The 20,757-nt window shown below is 36.2% G+C and overlaps 3 protein-coding genes across 4 annotated transcripts in view; 1 reads left to right on the forward strand and 2 right to left on the reverse strand.

The window, feature by feature from the left end:
* LOC129790854 (TOX high mobility group box family member 3-like) overlaps positions 1–15,506 on the reverse strand; it is a 108,866-nt gene extending 93,360 nt beyond the window's left edge. The window contains exon 1 of the mRNA XM_055828657.1: positions 15,229–15,506. The gene's annotated coding sequence lies outside the window, so the exon portion shown is untranslated. The remainder of the gene's footprint in view (positions 1–15,228) is intronic.
* LOC129790857 (uncharacterized) overlaps positions 1–20,757 on the forward strand; it is a 679,906-nt gene that overhangs the window by 534,380 nt on the left and 124,769 nt on the right. The gene's annotated exons all lie outside the window — the stretch shown is intronic.
* LOC129790826 (protein disks lost) overlaps positions 15,745–20,757 on the reverse strand; it is a 51,669-nt gene continuing 46,656 nt past the window's right edge. Inside the window, exons 3-6 of one of the 2 annotated variants that reach the window (XM_055828584.1) lie at positions 18,790–19,375; positions 17,752–18,723; positions 16,592–17,681; positions 15,745–16,531 (exon numbers count right to left, since the gene is read on the reverse strand). In XM_055828584.1, the coding sequence (XP_055684559.1) occupies positions 15,813–16,531; positions 16,592–17,681; positions 17,752–18,723; positions 18,790–19,375 (3,367 nt within the window). In that variant the 3' untranslated portion in view covers positions 15,745–15,812. Of the gene's footprint in view, positions 16,532–16,591; positions 17,703–17,751; positions 18,724–18,789; positions 19,376–20,757 lie in introns of both variants that reach the window. The other variant, XM_055828583.1, reaches the window with a different exon arrangement.

Consider the following 20,757-nt stretch of genomic DNA (forward strand, 5'->3'; position numbering starts at 1 on the left):
CGAATTTCAAGGGCTTCTTGGTCGCTGAATTAGGTTCATTGTTTGAGAGCATTTAGAAAATAAATTCACTATAAAAAGACCTAATATTTCATTGTTTCAATATTTCATGCCGTCGCGAAAGGGTTAAATATAAAATTACGAGAAATGCTCTATTTATTAAAACTTTCTCCCCCTTTGTGCATAATATCATTTTCAATTCAAATATTTATACAAAAACTTTTACAATCAAACTTTTCATGAAAAACTTTCTGTAATTTTTTTCATCTGCTCAGAAAAAATCTAATCGTGAAAAATCGTTCAATTTTATTAAACTATCTCAAGAAAATAATCTATAGATTCTATCAATTCTATCCAATTGTTTTAATACATTTCCCTTATATAACATGCAATCTATGTGAAAGATAAATTTTCTCATGGGATCTCTTCTTTGGCTTAACCCTCCCCCACCCCCCTCATCATTCAGGTGCACACAATTGTACACATATTCCTGGGCGCTGTATTGCCAATTTTCCAATCGTAAATCACTGTGTTAGAAAATTGAAAATCCATTTCATTTTGGAAAAATGTATGAAATGGGATTGAGTTTGTCAATTCGACGGGAATAGAGCTGCCGTGTTGAAGGTGGTTGTCGAGGAGGATGAAAAAAAAACACACCCGGGAAGGAATGTGGTAGAAGAAAGGAGCTCAACGATTTTTCTGGTGGCAAAGGACGACAAGAGGGTTGAAATTTTTACTGTATAGGAGAGCGCGCGCCCAATCGTTGCTATGGGGGTAACTTTTTTCCCCCCAGTTAGGTACATTCGCAATTTTTTTCTCCCCACCCGCGCGCCGCACTGAAATATAACTTTTCAATACATTTAAAATATATTTTCCAATTTTCCCAAAGAGAGAAAGGGAGAGCGAGAGAGAGAGAGCAATGTGGAGACAGTTTCTCATGAGTTTGAATAGAGATGGAAAGGGGTTGCGGAGTGATTGAATGGCATGAAGGGTAAGTTTTCATCTTTTACGATTATTACTATTATTATTTCCTTGGAAAAATTTATTACACACAAGACCCCCATTCTTCCACTACTGACATCTTATTTCGCAAACCCACCCTTGCCTCCCTCCCAAAACATTCCAACGCTCTCACCCTTTGTTGACTTCAAATCCCCCCCTTCACACACAAAATGTTTCAGCAAAAATTTTATTATTGAGAAAAATGGGAAAGGGGAGAAAAAATGAAGAGAGACACTTTTCGCACGAAAACAAACGTGAAGAAAATTCGAAAGATTGTTTTGAGAAAAATGTATAACAAAGTGCAGAAAATTTATTTCATTTCAACCAATTCAATTGCAATAAATAATATAATAGTTAGGTATATACACACATGGATTTCCAATAAATAAGCCGACTTTACACTACACTTCACATTTTTATTACCATCACTGTTATAACCCCGCATACATCCTCGCGTACTCTTCTGTATGTATTTTTCCCAATCATAAACCCCCAAACGATAAAAAAATCCCCCTTCCATTGGGTGTGCGGAAGGAAAATTTAGGAGAGGAAATTTCGCTGAGTGAATGCAATAAAAAATTTTACTTTTCATTTTCATTGATAAAAGTGCACATTTTACTTGTTTGACTCGAAAATAGGATTGAAAAGTTTCACCCCAATCCCCCCCCCCCCTCACGCGGCCCTCCCGCTCCATTCTATACTTTTAAACTTTGGGATTCCATTGAAAATTTTATTGCTCCTGATAACTTTTCCCCAAGTAAATAGCAATCTCATATGAAATTACATGAAAACTTTTATCGAAAAGTCTTTCAAGTTTATTTTAGAATAAAGAGCGTTATTCACAATACATACAGTAAGTCCCCCGCATGTAACCAAAATTGGTTTTTAAATTATTGTAGGGGATCATTAAAGGTTCAAAATAAGCGTGGTGATTTCCCGGAAAAGCGCTGGGAAACCTACGAATTTTCCGGTTTTAGGTGTAACCTATATTGATTTATTTCTCAATTTCTAGCAATTGTAGAATATTGCGATTGGCGTCAAATGAAAGCTATATCAATGCTTAATATTATATATTAAAACCATTTTCCAAAATGCACTAGAAGGTGAAAATTGCGGAAAGATTTTCCGAACACGCATTTTTCTTTCGCCTCCCATTTCCACAATATTGCATGGGACCACCTGGAACATCCCTCATTTTGTAGCTTTTTTAATCCCCTTTCATTTGGTATAGCACTTGCTGGGGAAATCTGCTGGGAAAACTGTTTTTTTTTTTTTAGTGATTTTCAATGTTGGAAAAACTCACTATTCGAAGGCTGCAATGTTATACCGGAGCTCACACCGACTTAGTCTCGATTCTAACTAATGCAATATTGATGAGATGGCAATACGAGGGCTGCATTGTTATATCGGCTAAGTCGTTATGAGCATCCGGTATAACATTGCAGCCCTTCGAATAGTGAGTTTTTCCAACATTGAAAATCACTAAAAAAAAAAAAAACAGTTTTCCCAGCAGATTTCCCCAGCAAGTGCTATACCAAATGAAAGGGGATTAAAAAAGCTACAAAATGAGGGATGTTCCAGGTGGTCCCATGCAATATTGTGGAAATGGGAGGCGAAAGAAAAATGCGTGTTCGGAAAATCTTTCCGAATTTTCACCTTCTAGTGCATTTTGGAAAATGGTTTTAATATATAATATTAAGCATTGATATAGCTTTCATTTGACACCAATCGCAATATTCTACAATTGATAGAAATTGAGAAATAAATCAATATAGGTTACACCTAAAACCGGAAAATTCGTAGGTTTCCCAGCGCTTTTCCGGGAAATCACCACGCTTATTTTGAACCTTTAATGATCCCCTACAATAATTTAAAAACCAATTTTGGTTACATGCGGGGGACTTACTGTATGTATTGTGAATAACGCTCTTTTCATTACATTTACCATGCTACTTTCTTATCATGTTATGAAATTTTGTAATTTCATAGCATTTTTCACAGAAAAGCAAAAGAAAGATGGTAAATACATTAATAAAATGTAAAAAATACGATGTAAAATTGTAGATTAAAATGTATTTGTTCAAGACATTTTATTTCTATCAAATATTGTTCTTCGCTTGTTTAAAAATCGAAATTGTAAGACTCAAAAGCCTGATTTCGTTTTTTATTTAAATGCTTCATTGAGAAGTTTGAAACAAGATTCTAGCATAATGATTAGAACGCATTATTAACACCTCTAAAATCCCCGGTTCGAATAAACTCAAATACAATACTTAAAAAATGTCTTAAAAGAACATAAAGGATTTTTTTCCTGCAAAATTCCTCATTGCAGATTTTATTTAAAAGCAATTTTACGTCTTTTTGTGGGCTTTTAAATAAACCATTTGAGAACACGCGCCAACGATATTCCTCGCGAGTGTAACCACAATATAGCTTGGAGGGTTTATATGTATATTTGATGTACTTGAGAGATAAATTGTTAAGCAAATTAAATTTATTATTAACAAATATCGCAGTTGTTAGTGGAGAGAGAAAGAGAGATATTGGTGCAGAATAGGTCAATTGGATGTGCTGTATAATTTAGCAATTATGCAACGAATTTGCCTCCTAAACTTATTATTATGCTCCACGTCAATTTAATTTCAAACTCCTCACTCCACTCTTGCATCTCCTTTTTTGCCATGGACATTTCCATCTTTAATCTCATACCCATTCCACCCTTCAATTTTCTCATTTCCCCCCACTGCGTTGTGGATGCCCCATCTTTATCCACCCGCACTCATCTTTTTACCATCTTCTCCTGTGGCCCCACATCACCGTTCTCGTATATACTCTATTATCACATGGCTATTTGCCTCAAATAGGCCAAAATGAGACCATCGGTCGGTGAAAGAGGAGGTGTACGTACAACAGAGGGAAAAAAATGCGAAGAGAAAAACTTTAATAATGAAAATTAATGGGATATGGCGCTGTGGAAAATGCACGTAATCTAGATTAAATGCTATAAAAATCGCAACGCATCATATATCTTGTGTTCTCTTTCACACACCCACCCATTGCGCCAAAAACATTCTAATGTCAAACAAAATTACAACTTATAAATAATATAAAGCTTTTCAAAATGATAGATGACGGCATTCTTCTCTCTCTGTTTATTCATATTTCCCTCTTGTTGGGCCCCCCTTAGTTGCTTTTATCATCTCCAATGTGCTTTGCTTTTTTTTTCGCTCATTGTCAAAATGTATAATAAAATGCCATAAAAAACAGACAAAGTGGTGCCAATTTAAAAGCCACCCTTTTGATCAATAGGCATTTTATTTTTGTAGTTGAGCCATAAAAATTGAGAAAAATGAATTAGTTTTTACTTTGATTGATATTTTTTTTGACACAGGAACGGAATGACAGGCTATTTATTTGACAATTCTTTGAGTGACATTAAATTGACGTGATGACATTGGCTGTCAAAACTTTGACACCACCTCTCGAGTCATATGTCTGTGTCGTCTGTATCCATAAATAAAATGCAAACTAATATTAAGAAAAATATGTTTTTTATAAACATTTAATCTAGAAATAAAATAGATTCTATGATGACTTTTTCATTATTTTACACTTTTTAATATTTCTAATTAATTTTATATTACTTCACTTTACAACATTAGGTAGTTAAGAATTATTTCGGAAAATTCTTTGAATTATAAATTTTTCACAAAATTAGATATTTTTTTTAGGTTCAAATGAAAAGAATTCCAATAACACCTTTTATTTTTTTGCATCTCACATTTATCATTGGAAGGAATTAAATATTTTCCACCACTCCGTGTTTGTAGGTAATATAAAAAAGTGACCCTTTAGTTTCACATTTCACCCCTATTCGTGGTGAAAGTGAGAAAAATCTCATGTTTCGTTGGAGACCATGGAGAAAAATTGCTATGGGAAAATTAAATGTGTCAGAATAAAACTGTACCAGCAACCCTTTCAATATATAGGCACCCTGTGAGGTATAAATTCTAATTTTGCAAATAAAATGAAATGAAGGGGAAAACCAGATGAAAAATATCATGGTACGTTTTTTTTTACCTCCCTCCACCCCCAACTGTTGGTCTTTTTTTGTGTAGGTATACAACTGATGTATGTTGGATATGAGAGGGTGACTTTACATTCTCATATATACCTACCCCCAAAATACAACTCTGACTTTAAAATGTAATTTCAGTCTTATTGATTTTCATGTTTTCCCAAAACATTCTCCCAAAAGACGAAGACTCGGTACGTAAATATTGAGTTCCTACGCGTTCATCTCACAGTGAGCTTTTTCTCATCATCCCACCCCCCACATCCATCCATTTCGCGAGAGAGAAAGATGTAATTCTATTTGGAGAAAACACCCCCTGTTCAAATGGAATGAGAATCACTGGAAAAGAGACACAAGAGAGAGAGAAAGAGAGAGAGTAACATTAAACTAATAAAATATTGTGGAAAATGTTACATGATTCCATTTCTCTGTCAACTAAAAGGAAAACAGAGATCCTCTTACAAGATATTTTTCTTCGCGATTTTTTTTTGTTCTTTGATATGTCCCAAAGAAACATTAAAAAGATTTGCAGTGTAATTTAATTGGAACTTTCAGATAATTTCATTTTCTTTTCTACTCTTCGTGTGCTATTACATTTTCTATATTTTATTTATTCTTTTTTTTCACATGCGTTATATTTATATAAAAAAACGCTGCAAGGGAGAAAAAAAAAGAAAGGAAAAAAATGAGAACAAAGAGGAAGAAGAATGTTGAGAAAATTCACATACAAACCATTTAAAAAAATTATAGTCATGAATAAATCGAGTGGAAATTATTCATTTTACTCCCCATGCCACACATACACCACCCTAAACCAACCGTCCAAAAGAATATTCATCCCTCTCTGTGTTATACAGAGTGTTCCTGATTAAAGAGATGAGGGTGGAAAAATATGAGGAAAAATTGAACATTTTTACTGTAGAATAGTGTGTTCAGTAAGTTTGCTATTAAAGGTTTATGAATATTTTCTTTTCAAATTTATTCAGCGAGATCTTCTTCTTAATATATAAAGCTGAAAAGTCTGTTTGTCTGTGGCACATGAACTCCTCCGAAACCACTGGGCCGATCTTGATGAAATTTGGTATGGGGGTAGAGGGGGTCAATACGAGTTGCAAGCGCTATATGGGATTCCGCCCCAACCCCCCTTAATAGCGCCCCCACAGAAAAATTGATTTTTTCCCATTTTCTACTGCTGAAGGGTCAGATAACGGGATATTTTTATTTTTAGAATTTCTCGGGGTACCGTATTATTCATCCCCCCTATTAATATACGCCCCCCTTTTATAGCTTAAAATGGTGATTGCTCACACGTGATTGGGGGCTCGGGTTGACTAGTAATTTATAAAAATTAATATTTTTGGATATTTTTACAAGACAAAAATGTTCTAAAAATGTTTTATATAACTTGAGTATGTATTACATATGACAGAAGGAGTTTACCCGTTTCAGCGTGAGAAAAATCCTAATACAAAGAAACAATTCGAATACACATTATGTAATTTTGAGAATCACAGGGGGATTGCCCAACCCCGAGAAATCAGTACTTTTTGTGAGGCAGCAGGTTCTTCCGATCAGAGGAAGGCATCAATTTGAACAATTCCACTTGCAATCGAAAGTACATTTAATTAGCTCTCGATTGATCCCTATCTCATCATCGAAATAACATTATTAATATAAAAAAAGTTAAAGTGTTTCTCGGGAATCGATCAAGATTGATCGAGATTCGAGAATTCCTCATACATTTTGGTCAACAAAAAGTGACTTTTCTTCACAGAAAAAGAGGTTATACCATCCCCTTGGAGAATCAAGAAGAATAAGAAATCAACAAAGATTTTCCATTTTGCACTAGAACTAGCTAGAAGAAGATTGTAAAGATTTACCCAAAAAATGTTAAAAATGACGTCACTTTAGTGATTTTTGACTTTTTAATTGAATCAATTTTAATCATTTAATTGCTTCAACGATTTTTTTTGATAATTATTTGTTCATCAAGAAATAAACAACCAAAAAACTTCTCCTAATATTGTGAACTTTTTGTACTTTTTGAACATAACCCACGTACACGACGAGTTTCTCTCTTCTTTTGTGGGGTAGGGAATCACCTTCAAGACCAATCTTACAATTTTTCTCATCATTTTCTCTGTGCCAAAATCCTCCTATACTTCCTTTCATTTCACCCTCCCTTTTCACATGACTTGAAAATAGGGAAAAGGGATGAAGAAGAAATCCATGTGCGGTGGATGGAGGAGATTCAATAATTGAGCTACTCCGTGGAATGATTGATACCACGAGTTAAAGCACATGGAATAATTTTAAAATGGCATCATCTTTCACCCCCAAAATCTTTCTGCCGTGTAGAAAAAAAAGGAAGAGAAATTCCCTCAAAAATTACTCATGGAGAAAATTTTGCCATTTAGCAATTTTTTGCAAGTTAAATTTTCACATTTAGGAATTTCATTTTCTACCAGGTTGAAAAAAAAAAGAGAAAACCCTCTCTTAAATATTTCATTATTCAATCACAAAACCACGAAGAAAAATACATAGAACAAAAACAAAACAAAAAAAACTGGTATAATACAAAAGAAGGAAGAAAAAAAGAAATGAGACAAATTCTCTTCTGTGAAATATTAATCTTTGACCCCCATTTCGCGTGGTGCAATCGTCACAAATTTCCTTCCTCACACCCTGAGACTTTTCTCACCTCTCTCATACAATTTTCACCCTAACACACACCTTCATTTGTTGGGCATGAAATTCCCTGGAAAAATTCTTTTCTCTCTCCTTTTCCCCATTCACCGGTATATACGAAATTTCATTTAATTAATGTTTTCCTTTCCTTCATTTTCCTGCAAAACTCCTGCTATTGACTTCAATTGCTCTATCATTTTCTCTCCTCCTGCCTTTTTGTCCCCTCTATGACCACGATGGGGAAAGAAAGAAAAGATTTTCTCCCCCTTCCTAAATATAAGGGACATAATATCGTAGAGTGGAGTATTATTCCATCATAAACTCTGTAAACACGAAAAGCATTTAGAAAACAAAATACATTCAGAGTTATTTCACAAATTTAGGTGAAATAATAAATTGTTAAAGAAAAATTCATGCATTTGCACGTGAGAAGCACTTAACTCTTTAACTTTTTTTTTCAGCATTTTCTGCACGAGAAAAGGTCAGACAGTCAACCGCACAAGGCCATGTGGTTGCACGCAAAGCAAATGGAATGAATTTTTCGGAGCTTAAAATCTAAAAGAAGTTGAGCATTCAAAATAACATTTTTTTATAGAAAATATTGAAAGTTATCGTATAGTCAGGGGGTTAAGGTTTTAACTTGAGAGCTTTTAATGGTTTTAATTGTGGGTTATATTCAATTAGAACGTCTTGATACTTATATTTATGATGAGTTTGAAGAGGATTGAAAGAGATTTCTAAAATATGGGAGAAAGGCAGTGCACACGAGAGCAGCTTCACAATACGACGTTTTGAGAGCTTTTTTCTCTCTTCATCAGGTCCACAAAGTTTAGGACAATACCTATTGCTGTGTAATTTATATTTTAATTTATTTAATTTAATCTTAATAATCGCCATAATAATGTTATTGCAAAAACTCTTAAATTTTGATGAAATATTAAAGAAATAGATCGTAAACATCGTAGTAAAATAGGAAAATTTATAAATTTAAGTGGCTAAACTCAGATTTATCATTTATAATTCTAATTATAGACAAAAAATTTAATTTCTTAGAGTTTCAGTGCCAAAGCAAACAAAGGAATTTAAAAAAAAAGAATACCAACTTGTGCCTAAAAGTATGCACACTGCACAATAAACTAGCGTTTACATTAATCTTTGTGAAAATAGGTCATCTCCCCATTTGCCGTAACTACAGCACGTAATACAAGAAAACTGATAAAATTCAATTAAGTTTTTCTCCTTTAATCTCTTTTAGCGCTTTAGAAGTTTCATTCGTTTTTAAACCCTATTTCCAACATGGAAGGAATAAAATATAATATAAGAATTTAAACTCCCAAAATCCTTTTCGTTGCAAAATTACATACAATTCCCCCCAAGAGAAATCTACGACAGAGTGCGATGCATGGATTTTCGTGACATATTTATGTATAGTATTCCGTTGAATGATAAACCCCCTGGGAGTAATGATGAAATTTCAATGTGAGAGATGAACGAATAGTTCACCTACTCTTTTGTCTTCCTCTATCATGTACCCCGTGTGCACCTTCTTCACATTTGTAATTTATTTCACCCCCGAGGAATGAAATTCATAACATTGTTTTCGAATGGTGGTGGGTAAAACGACGGGGGAGAGGGTGGCAAAAATAACAATAAATTTGCACAAACACACACACACAAGAGGGGCACCTCTCTGTACTCATTGCGAAACAAGGAGATAGTGAGGTAGTTATGGTACAGAGAATTATTATGGAGCACCCCTTTTATCATCCACCACATGGCAAAATCGATTGGGGAATTGATAAAAAAAAAAGTGAAGAAAATTCCTTCGCACTTCTCCGCCCTAACGCACACCCTTTCTTTTCACACCTCTCCCACATTATTTGCACTTTAAAGAACGGAAAATTCATATCCTTCTTTGAAAAGAGGATTTCTTTAACAATCCCCCCCTCTCACACCCGGTACGCCCCAAAACCCCCTACCACGCATAGAATACCATCTCATCTCATTTTCTCTGTCATTCCCTTTTCAATGTTGATTCATCTTCTTAATATTATTTCATATTACAGAATCAATATTTGCATAATTCAATGTTTAAAATTAACATATAACATAAAATGTAATACAAACATAAATAACATTCCATTAAATAAACATTTCCCTCCTCAACTTCATCTCCACTTCTTCGAATCTCTCTCTCTCATCATTGTTGCTTTTCCCTTCCTTCCTTACAACACACATAACTTTCCCAAAAAAAAAAGAAATTTCCTCTTATTTGCGCGTCTTTTTGACTGTATATGTGTGTAACTATGTGTACACGAAAGGGGGTGGCAAAATGGAAAAACATGTTGAAAGGGAAAAAAAGGAGTTGAAGGAAAATAGGACGAATAAGGGTAGAAAAGAAAAGAGAAAAGTCCTGCAGGAGAAATGGGGTGAGGTCAATGTAATGAAAGACAGGGTGTTTGACAAGTGACTGATTGAATGTCACATTCACAAATGAGATTCATTAATTTTTATATACACACATAACACTTTTAAAAAGCTCTCTACTGTCCTCATTAATATTTTTTTTCGTCCTCCTCCCCCTCCCGCAACCATTTCCTCTCGGCAAATATCGGGGGTGGTGTGTGAGGCAAGTCCGGATTAAACTCATTCGATTTCGTGGATTCCCTCAGGGCTTTAAGGAAATTAAATTGAAACCCCATTGAAATCAAAGCTATAAATTAGGATGAGGCCTAAAATATCAAGGATTGTAAGTTTACGAAGCATCGCATAATTTGTAAGATTACATATTGTGTATGTAGTTGAGTACACTAAACCGAGTAAAAGTTGAAATATTTTAATCTTTCTTCTTAACTATGATAAAAGGAATTTTATTCGAGCGAATTTATCTAGAATAATTGGGGATTTGTATAATATCTTATTAAGAATCTTTATCTTAAGAGATAAATTATTCTCGAGTAAAATATAATAATCTTAAACATTTAAACAAACTTTTCCACATTACCAACGCTTTAAAATTTTTTGAAACCAATAGAGCAATGATTAGGACACTTGGCTTTCATCCAATTTGCTCCGGATCGAATAACGATCAGTGTGCAATTTTAAATGCTTCTTATGTTCAATTCACAAATACATAATATAAAAATTTTATTGACTTTAAAAATTTTTTTTTTTTGAATATAATTGAGATGATTGACGTCAATTTTTTTCTCAGAAAATGAATTTTAATTTCTAATTTCCACTGAAAAGCAATTTGAGTGACATTTTAATTTTTAAACATACCAGAATAATTAAAAATTATTTATTGTATTGGCAGCTTTGTGAGCCATTTAAAATAAATTTACCCGTTTCCCATAATGTACACCCTCGTTTGAAAAATCAATCAGGATTCATGAAATTTCGTAGAAATTAAAAACAAATAGAAATCACCAAAAAGACTTTTCATTTACCATTCGAATCCTCTGAGAAAAGCCTACAAAATTTACTCAAAAATGCAAACTATGACGTCACTGTTGTAATATTTGTCTCTTTTGATACATGAAGCATAAAAATACTTTTTTAAAACTTATTGAAGAAACCATAGAGATAATTATTAACTCTATGGAAGATATTAGGCATAAATTCATCAAACATTGAAAATTGAAAGACACAAAAAGTACAATAGTGACGTCATTTTTTACATTTTTTTGGCAATTTCAGCGATATCTTACTCATTTTTGATTCTCCAGATTAAGAGTATAGCAATTTTGTTGCTCCATACAAAAAACAAATAAACTTCTTTTTCATAGAGAAATAATAGATAAATTTAGCTCAAAATAAAATTAATGACAATGAAATTTGGCATAAGAAATTCCTTGACAGCTGTCAAATAAACTTTATATTCTATTCATTTCCCTCCAAACAAAAAAGTATATAAAGTATACCCAAAGTTGATATTACATAAATAATAGCTATATGCTAAAATGAAATATTTGATGAAAATGTATTTAAATTATTAAAAGAAAATTCAACAGAGAGACTCTCTGCATATCAAATTTAATGAATTATTGCATATTAAATGTTAATCAAGCAAGAGGGATATTTTTCGCGAGATGGAAATTGCCACAGGGACTTAGGGATGGGGGGTGCTGTGAGGGTGTGTGGGGGGTGGTATTCGTGCCTTCTCTCTTGTACATGCACCCAACTGTAATTGTTTGCAATTGGCAAAAGGAGAGGCAATTGAATTTTAATTGAAAATCGATTCAGCGCACCGTGAGCCCAACTCACACACACGAACCCATTCTGAGTCACCCACCCTTTCGAGGGGGTGGCATGGCTTTGCGAGGTGATGTAGCCCATGGAGATGTGATAGAGTGAGAGCCCTTTCGCGAAATTTGTCTTCCATCTCATGCATTTTCGGGGCACGCGTGAGCCCAGGAGAAGCGGCCTGGTGTGTCACTTTTTCCCAAAGAACGATCTCCCCTGTCAGTCAACTTTAAATCACCCCCATGCCCCCTCTCACAGCCCCTCAACCACCGTGTATGTGTAGCCCTCTACCGGCGGCACTCCACGTCCCTGTGCACCCCCACGGGGTACCCCATTTCGGGTGAATCAGCAAGATGCCGTGCGTCCTGAGGGAGAAGCGAGACAACGCGAGAAACTCGCGCGCGCACAAGGAATCCTCGATGCACAAGGCAAAGATTGATGGTTCCCATAGAAACCGGTGTTAGTGCAAATATATCCAACATTTCACCATATACATCCCCTCGCAGCATCTCCCAGACATTCCCAGCCATCTCACTCGGTTCCACGCGAAAAGCAAGGAGTGCCGGATGAAGGAGGGAGAATTCAAGGAATTCTGCTCGATGGAAAATTCAACAAATATCTCTCTCCCATTCGCACGTACAGCGACTTGTACAACAGACGCAATCACCCTCCTTTTCATCCCTGAAAAGTGAAATATCCATCGTGACAGAGATGAGTCGGAAAACCCTTCTAGATTGGGATTGAGATTGGGGATTCAAAAGGATTATGCTGGGGCGAGTGTCAATGAACTGGGTGGAAGGTTACAAATTCAACTGTCCAGACTTTGTCTACATGATCGGTTTAGGGTGTAAATCCCATACAAACTAAAACTCAATTAGCCCACAAGTCAGTCTCAGCTTAGGGATGGACTTTATAGAAAATTTCTTGATGAAGCTTTTCGAATTTATTTCTTTAAATAAAATATTTTGACACATTTTGTCCTACTTCTTGGTGTAATTGGTCTTGTTTACCTTTCGGAAAAGTAATAGGGTGCTTTCGGTGTTCAAGAACGTGAGGACGTTTTTACGAATCAGGATTCTAAGAATTTTAAAAAATTCTTTAAAGTCCTTAGAGTGATTTGCTTTTAGAATTTGTTAAAGCACTTCGTTACCCTCTATTTATTATTATTATTTATTCAAGATTTAATTAGGTGCTTTTTCAAATTTCCTCTATATTTTTTTTCAGATTTATGTGGGTTCAAGTCTCAAGGATAATTTTCAAATGATCCCCCCATCTTTTGAACAGAAAGTTATGATTTTGGTCAAATACCCATTTAAGCTTATCATAATAGCACATTTACTGACCAAAATTAACATTATCCTGACCAGAAGAATAATCTTTTGATAGAAATAAGATATTCTCCTGATCAAATGCACGAGTTTCTTGTCAAAATCCCAATTTTCTGCTTAAGGGGGGTCTCTTTTGAGAGCTGGTGAAATTAAATATTTTAATTTTTCTTGGGGTTTTTCTTAAACTCGGTTTTCAAGTGTTGGTGACATTTAAAGACTTATCATTAAAGAGTAAGAAAATCACTTTCCACCAACTTAGATGCGACGCCATCTTGAGATTTTCCTCAAAACACAAAGGTAGGTTTTTCTCAGGATCTACTGGGTGGATTTTGATGGGGTAAAAAGCAAATGAAAGAGGAAATACCAATGCAGATTTTGATGTAGCAGAATTTTGAATTTCCACTCTGGGGCTGAGAAAAGTGGAAAAACGTCAAAAATTTCTGAAAAAAGTCACATTTTTCCACTTTTCTCAGTCCCAGAGTGGAAATTCAAAATTCCGCTACATCAAAATCTGTATTGGTATTTCCTCTTTCATTTGCTTTTTACCCCATCAAAATCCATCAAGTAGATCCTGAGAAAAACCTACCTTTGTGTTTTAGGGCAGTTCTGCGGAAAAGTCGGAAAACTACAAGATGGCGTCGCGTCTAAAATGGCGAAAAGTGATTTTCTTACACTTCAATAACTAGGCTACAAATGTAACCATAATCGGATATCCAAGTTTAAGAAAAACCCCCGTGAAAATAACAACATTAAAAATGTGTAAATTCTAACAGATTTCCCAAGAGAACCCCCTTAAAAGATTTTACTCGTTTTAGGATCTTCAGGACTGGCGATTTTCTGTTCTTTAATTTTTAACTTTTGTAGTCAATAAATTTTGTAGTCATGTCCTTGAATAGAAAAATTAAATCAAACCTGCCTTAAAGACGAAAAATGCTTTATTTTACGCTATTATGGTAAACTTGGCTACTTCTTCAACTCCTAAAGTCCCTAAAAGTATTAAAGTACAACTCTTATCTTTTTAGCAAAAAAAAATCTTAAATTTTTTATCTAGAATCCCTACAATTCTGTGCAGAACAAACACATCGTCAGAGAATTTTCATGCGAATGCGGCTTAAAATGTATTTGAGAGAAATTAATTTCTTTTGTATACTTGATTGGGGGTGAGGGGAGGCAGGGAGGAAGGAGAGGAGGGTAATTTAAATTTTATGGGAAATTAATTCGGTTTCGTGCTGGATTGAGGGGTGGCCCACCCATCCTTAAAAGCCCTCCTTGGCGTGCTTTCACAATTTGGGGCTTACTTTTAGCTCTTCATTGATTATGGTGCGGGGAGTTTATATGGAGGAGGGAGGATATCCTCCCAGAGAAATTCATTCTAATCTCATTCTAATAAACAACAAGAAACTTTTAAAATGCTAATGAATCTTAATTTTCCTTCTGAATTAATTTTTTTTTTAATAATTTTTTAAATTGCATAGATTTTCCTGGGAAAGTTGGTGAAGCTTTCTGCCTCATCGAAGGACACAGCAGGAGTGATGAAAGCATCAAATGGGAGTCTGTGAGGAGTTCAAATAGCTTTCAGGACATGATTCATCTGCGCCTGTCCTCGAAAAATCATACCGGCACGACAAAATGCACACGTGGATGTGTGCGAAAAGCCGGGTAAGAATTTTCCACGCACTTTTCCTACCTCTCTGTGCAGTCATTGCTCTGTCTGGAATTCCCTCCCGGACAAGTTTTTCTTCAAAACATTTACACCTCATCCGGGAGATAAACTTTCGAGGTTATGTTACAAATTCTTGGGAATTTTCCAAGATTTTCCCCCATAAGAATTTTTAGAATTCCCATAGGAATTTCATAAACAAAACAAGAAATCTTTTAAAGGACATGACTTACTTGAATTTGGAGGATTTTCCACGATTTTCACTCAACGAAAGTCTTCAGCAGGAAAATGTTGACAGACTGATTTTTTTTTTTTATTATTTTGGCAAAAACTTTATCAATTAATTTGTTATTTAATCTTTGAATGAAAAGAGCATAAATTCACGGAAATTATTAAACGAAAATTCACTTATTTATTGATTATTTTCAGGATGAAAATGAATTATTCAGAAAAACACACTCGCTGAAAAACACAAAATCTTTCCCTGTTTGAGAGGTTATGTTTTCATTCTAAAGGTAAACATAACCTAAAAAAAATAAGATTTAAAAATTTTTATAAAAAAAAATATTTTCTAGAAAAATGAATTTAAAAAATGCTTATTAATAATTAAAAATGTTTTGGAAACATGAAAAAACAGAGAAAAAAATACAAAATAAAATGATAATGAAAATTTTAAATATTCCCGCAAAATCGCAGCGCCATATCCTCCAAAACGGATAGTAGCAGAAATAAAATTGGTGGGATTTTTCAATTTTATTACAATTAAAATATTTTTATTCTCTCAATAAAAAATGTAAAATTAATTTCTCTACAAGACCTACAAATGCAGATCAGGTACAATATTCGCGAGGTCATCTGCATCGCAATCTCCACCATGGCATGCAAGTTTCTTTGAATTATCCCCTAAGATTTCCTTTGAGATCCTCGAGAGGAATTGCTTGGCTTCTTCTGGCCACTTATTGGTATTTTTAGTTTGCTTTAAGAGGTTGTGCTGACTCACAAAGCCAGCACGAATGAGTGATGTGAGGAAATGGAGGAATTTCCGCTGAACTTCCGGTGATTTTCTAGAGATATTTTCAATGTTGAGAATGTGGAAGAGATGAGCAAAGACGTAGCTCTTTGCCTCTTCAGCGTCAAGCTTTGGTGGTGGAGTAACAAAGGGAGCAACAACTGGCTGCTGCCAACATGCTATGGCACCTTGGATAACTTCCTGTGACACCAAATCACATCTCTGGTTGATTGTGATCTGCATCAGCTCGTGAAGCATAAATGCTGCTGTTTTGTAGATCTGAGGCACGAATGTGTTGATCGCCAGGCAGTTTTTGAGGTCCTCCAGCCACTGTAGAAGAGCTTCACCTGAAAGCTCAGATGGTTTCATTGAAGCTGTATGCAGGAACTGCTGGAGCTTCTCAAAGACATCCGACGGAAGTGGCCCAGAGATGTCAATCTTCATCTCAGCGGCACCTCCTTGTTGCGCTGAATGGATATTCTTGGCAATTTTTATGGCTTCCACGGTCAAATCATCATGCAAGAAGCCTGGAAGAGATTTTTCTTTAATTAAATCTCAGATCTTTGAGAGATTTTTAATTAACTCACTCATTTCTTTGGAATGCAGCGTCCTCCAGTCCTCAGCTCTGGCCAAACAACGCTGCTTCACAATATCCCCGCAGGTTTTCTTCACAGCATCCGGGGTTTCAATGGCCAGGAGGGCGTCTAGGGCTCCTATTACCCTCTCTGCAATCATGACAGGTACACTGTCATCCCAGGCTTTATTCAGCTTCTCCTGTGCCTCGCCGTAGATTCGATGGAGACACTTCAAAATAACCTCATGATCGTCTTCCTGAATCTCTCGGACTTCCTTCTGTGTTCCCTTCCTGATATCCAGGAAGTAGAGTACCTGGAAATTCTTTATGGCAGCCGATGTAACGCGCTCTGTGACAAAATCCACAATCTTCCGCATTGAGGGACTTTGAGATTGCAGAAATGCATCAATGAGCAGCTTTTGTGCATCCTGACTTGAGGATTTCTTCTTCGGTGACTCCGTTGTTAGTTTCGTTGTGATGTGTCGGTACCTCCCTGTGCGTGAGACTGTTTTTGTGTCTCTCGTGGGCATCACAGATAACCTAAAGTCCCCGAGGAAGGGACAGGCAGCATTGAGAATGGCCTCGAGGGTTGGTGTGAGAGTCCTCAGGAGACTTCTTTCATTCTCCCGGCGTCCATTTTTAATGCGATTTCCCGGATTTCTCCCCAATGGTACCCTCTGCCTCCGCCGGTAGTCATAGTAGTCATCCGCAAGGATATTTGGACGGTCAAAGAGCCATCCAAGGCAGAGGCGAAGGATAAAGAGGCACGTTGGTGTAAGGTGTAGCTTCCCCAGTCCTAGGTTCACATGAAGCTTATACAGGAGATCCATGAGACTCCTGTAGTAGTCCAATTGCATCGTAACGTGATCCAGCATTGACAGATACTCCACAAGCCAAGGAATTGTAACAAGGAGCTTATTCTCCTCCATTGCATTAAGGAGGATTTTCTTCACATCAAATTGTGGCTGGAGACTGTTTCTCAGGGCAATTTGTTGACTGTCCACAACGCTATTCCGTCCATTCTCATACGGAAAGGGTCGTGACATTGTAAAACCCAGGAATTTGGCCAAGGTTCGCATTGTTGAGATTTTATCCGGGTTTACCTGCAAGAACATCCCAAAAATCTAAAAGAATTCTTGAGAATTACAAAAGATTCTTCCATGAAGTACTTACGACAACATCATTGAATTCATTGAGATTCTCTTCGGAACTGGAGAAATTGATTGTCTCAAAGGGTGCATCATTGAGTTCCGTGAGTTCAGCAATAAGAGCAAATTTCAGCTGCTCAACAAATACGCAGCATCCTTCAGCGGCAATAATGAAATCCCTGAAAAACACCTGAACCCCTGGAAATTGTAGTTCTGCACTCGAATGTCCAGGTGCTGTGAGTCTCTGGCTGAGCTTAGAGAGCTTCCCAATGTCAACATTAGCACCCAGATCATCCTGTAGCTGTGACACTGCATCCTCATGGCTACAGGAGATGATCAGTTGCGCTGTGAAGAGTTTAGCCAGATGTGCCATATTCACAGGTAGTGGTAGCTGAGCCAGGAGCTGTCGTACCTTTGGCGCTAAGCCTCGTGAGAAATCCCACGTGGCATTCAAGTGATTCACCTCCCACGCCTTGAGGATCGTATAGAAGCCATCGCGTTGATTCTTAAATGCTGCAAATTCCTTTGCAGATGGGAAATTTTCCCTCGTGTCATTTTCCTGCTGATAAAAGACATTCCCCTGACCCACTGAAACATTCCCCAGACCCTCATTAGCTCTCTGTGAGGAGATCAGCTGCACCTTGTGCCGATGTACTGATGTGAGAAACTTATGAAGACTCTCCTGGAGTTGAGAGATTCGCTCATAGTCCAGAAGAATTCGTATTGTTGGAGCATCCAGCAGTGCCAGGAGCTTCCTTTGCCTATTCAACACTCCAAAGGCAAAGAAGACACAGTTATTGGCACTTTTGAAAACTTCATGGGGACGATTTCCTACATCGTTGTTGTTTGTTACAAAATCCGCATTGAGGAGATTTAGCAGGAATGCCAGCTCAGAGAGAACATTCGTCATTAAATTCCAATCAATGAGTGTGGAGTAAATGCATGCAAAGAGATTTAATGTTTGGGAATTCGTAACAGCCGACAAATCGATGGTAACCTTCAAGGAAGCAAAAAAAGGGAAATTAATCTTTAATCCTGAAAAGCTTCTGACCAGGAATTTTACCTTCTGCGATTTTACGGGTTCTAAACTCCGAGAATCAAGTTTTTCACTCTCAAAATCCTGACTTATGAGATCTTTGTGCATCTTCAGGAGGAACCGCTCATCCTCCCGGCCCTCAGTACGTTCCAGCTCCTGTTGCTGTCGCATCAGAGTTTCCAGGTTGTTGTCACTCCGAAAGGACGAAGTGAGGAATTGCTCATTGGCAGGTGGATTCTTTGGCACACTCAGTGGTACCACGCGTCGTTTGGGTTTCACCTGATCCGCAGACATCGTTCTCGCGTGCTGCGTGGCTTTGTTCTTCCGCCCTCGTGGCTCCTGCGGCGACATCAAAAAGTCCGCCAGGCAAATTGTTCGACTGTACGTCTTCCTGGAGTTGGGGGTGCTGCTCTGATTGCCGACGGAATTCCCCCAACCAGGAGATTTTATCGGGGTACTCGTGCGAATTTCCCGCGTCTCCAGGCACATGGACGTCGTTTCGTGCAGAGTTTGTTGCGTGCTACTCAACGATGGGAAATTTTCCGCTAAACTATCAGCATTTCCGGGACTTTTCCTCGGCGTCGTCGTCACAGATGGTGCACTCCGTGTAATCCTATGCACGATAGTGAAGTCCATCATGAAATTTGCAAATTAATTGAATTTTCTTGAAAATGTCCTTCCCACCCTCCCCTCACAAACAAGAATGTTGGGGGCTTTCCATTATGGTTGAGCAAAATGTATTCTATGATGTTTTTGTCATCCCAAAGAAGACACAAAGTTTATCTAAATAGTAAGAAGGGAACTTCTTCCACACACAGAAAGTCATCCTTTACTTGTGAGAATTTTGCGGGAATGAAAGTGATATTAATTGGCGCTCCAAAACTTATGAAAAGTTTGATTAGAAATAATTCAATTTATATTTATGAGGATAATAGACTTGTGAGGAATTTTGCATATAATGAGTGCAAATTAATAAAAATTAAATACAACAATTTTCATGATTATCATAAAATATTAGATTTATGCTACGAAGAGGCTATTCATAATACAAGGAGAGAAAATATTATAAGCTCTATTAAAAAAAAGAAAAATTTTTTCTTGACAAAAAAAATCGAGTTCTCTGCGAAAAGGCAAGGAGCTACAGTGAGACAATCCTAAAATAATAGGATAAGACTGATAAAGCTAACCAAGGGGCTAGCTAGATTCTGATAAAAATCTTTTCCTTTCTTTTCTTACAATTCGTCAGTTATAAGATTTTTTGTATTCAGGGAAAAATCTTAATGGATTTTTACATTTTGTTTCTACCTTTAATCGTATTTTTAAAGGAAAATTACTTTTCCAGGCTTCTTCAGAGATCTTTATATTTCCCTGAACAACAAATTCTTTGTTTTACTTTTCTAGAACGACAATAGAACGATTTAAAAACACCCTTTTGTCAAAATTTTATAGCAACTCTTCAGTTGTTAGAAAAGAAAAGAAAAGATTTTATCAGAATCTACCCCAAGAATAAAGAAAAAATTCAAAATGTTATATCTTATTTCATAACGAGATTGAATGTTTGAGAATTGCCTAAGGACAAAAATTTAATTAAATTTGTTATGAAAGAATTCATTTCCAAATACTTTTTTTTTAAATTAACTTCTCTTTTACTTAACCTCTAGGCCGCCAAGCGGGGTCGTTGAACGACCCCAGCCCTATATTTCGTGCTATAACTTAATAAATATAAAAGATACCATTCCCCTCTTTTGAAAATAAGTTCTTTGGTTATCTGAGGAGGTTGTGTAAAAATTTCAGCTCAATCCGTCCACCACAAGAAAAGTTATTAAGGAAAATGTAGATGAAGGGAATTCAAAAATTGGTGTAACGGCCATGCTGCGGAAAATTTCTTAGAATGAAGTTAGTCACATCATAAATCATATGGTTGAAGGGGGTTGAAGGGTTGTGTTTACTTTCTCACTTTACCATCTCAGTGTCAGAATTATCGCGAATAAGTAA

Source organism: Lutzomyia longipalpis, chromosome 2 (assembly GCF_024334085.1).
Source record: "Lutzomyia longipalpis isolate SR_M1_2022 chromosome 2, ASM2433408v1".
Lineage (NCBI taxonomy): Eukaryota > Metazoa > Arthropoda > Insecta > Diptera > Psychodidae > Lutzomyia > Lutzomyia longipalpis.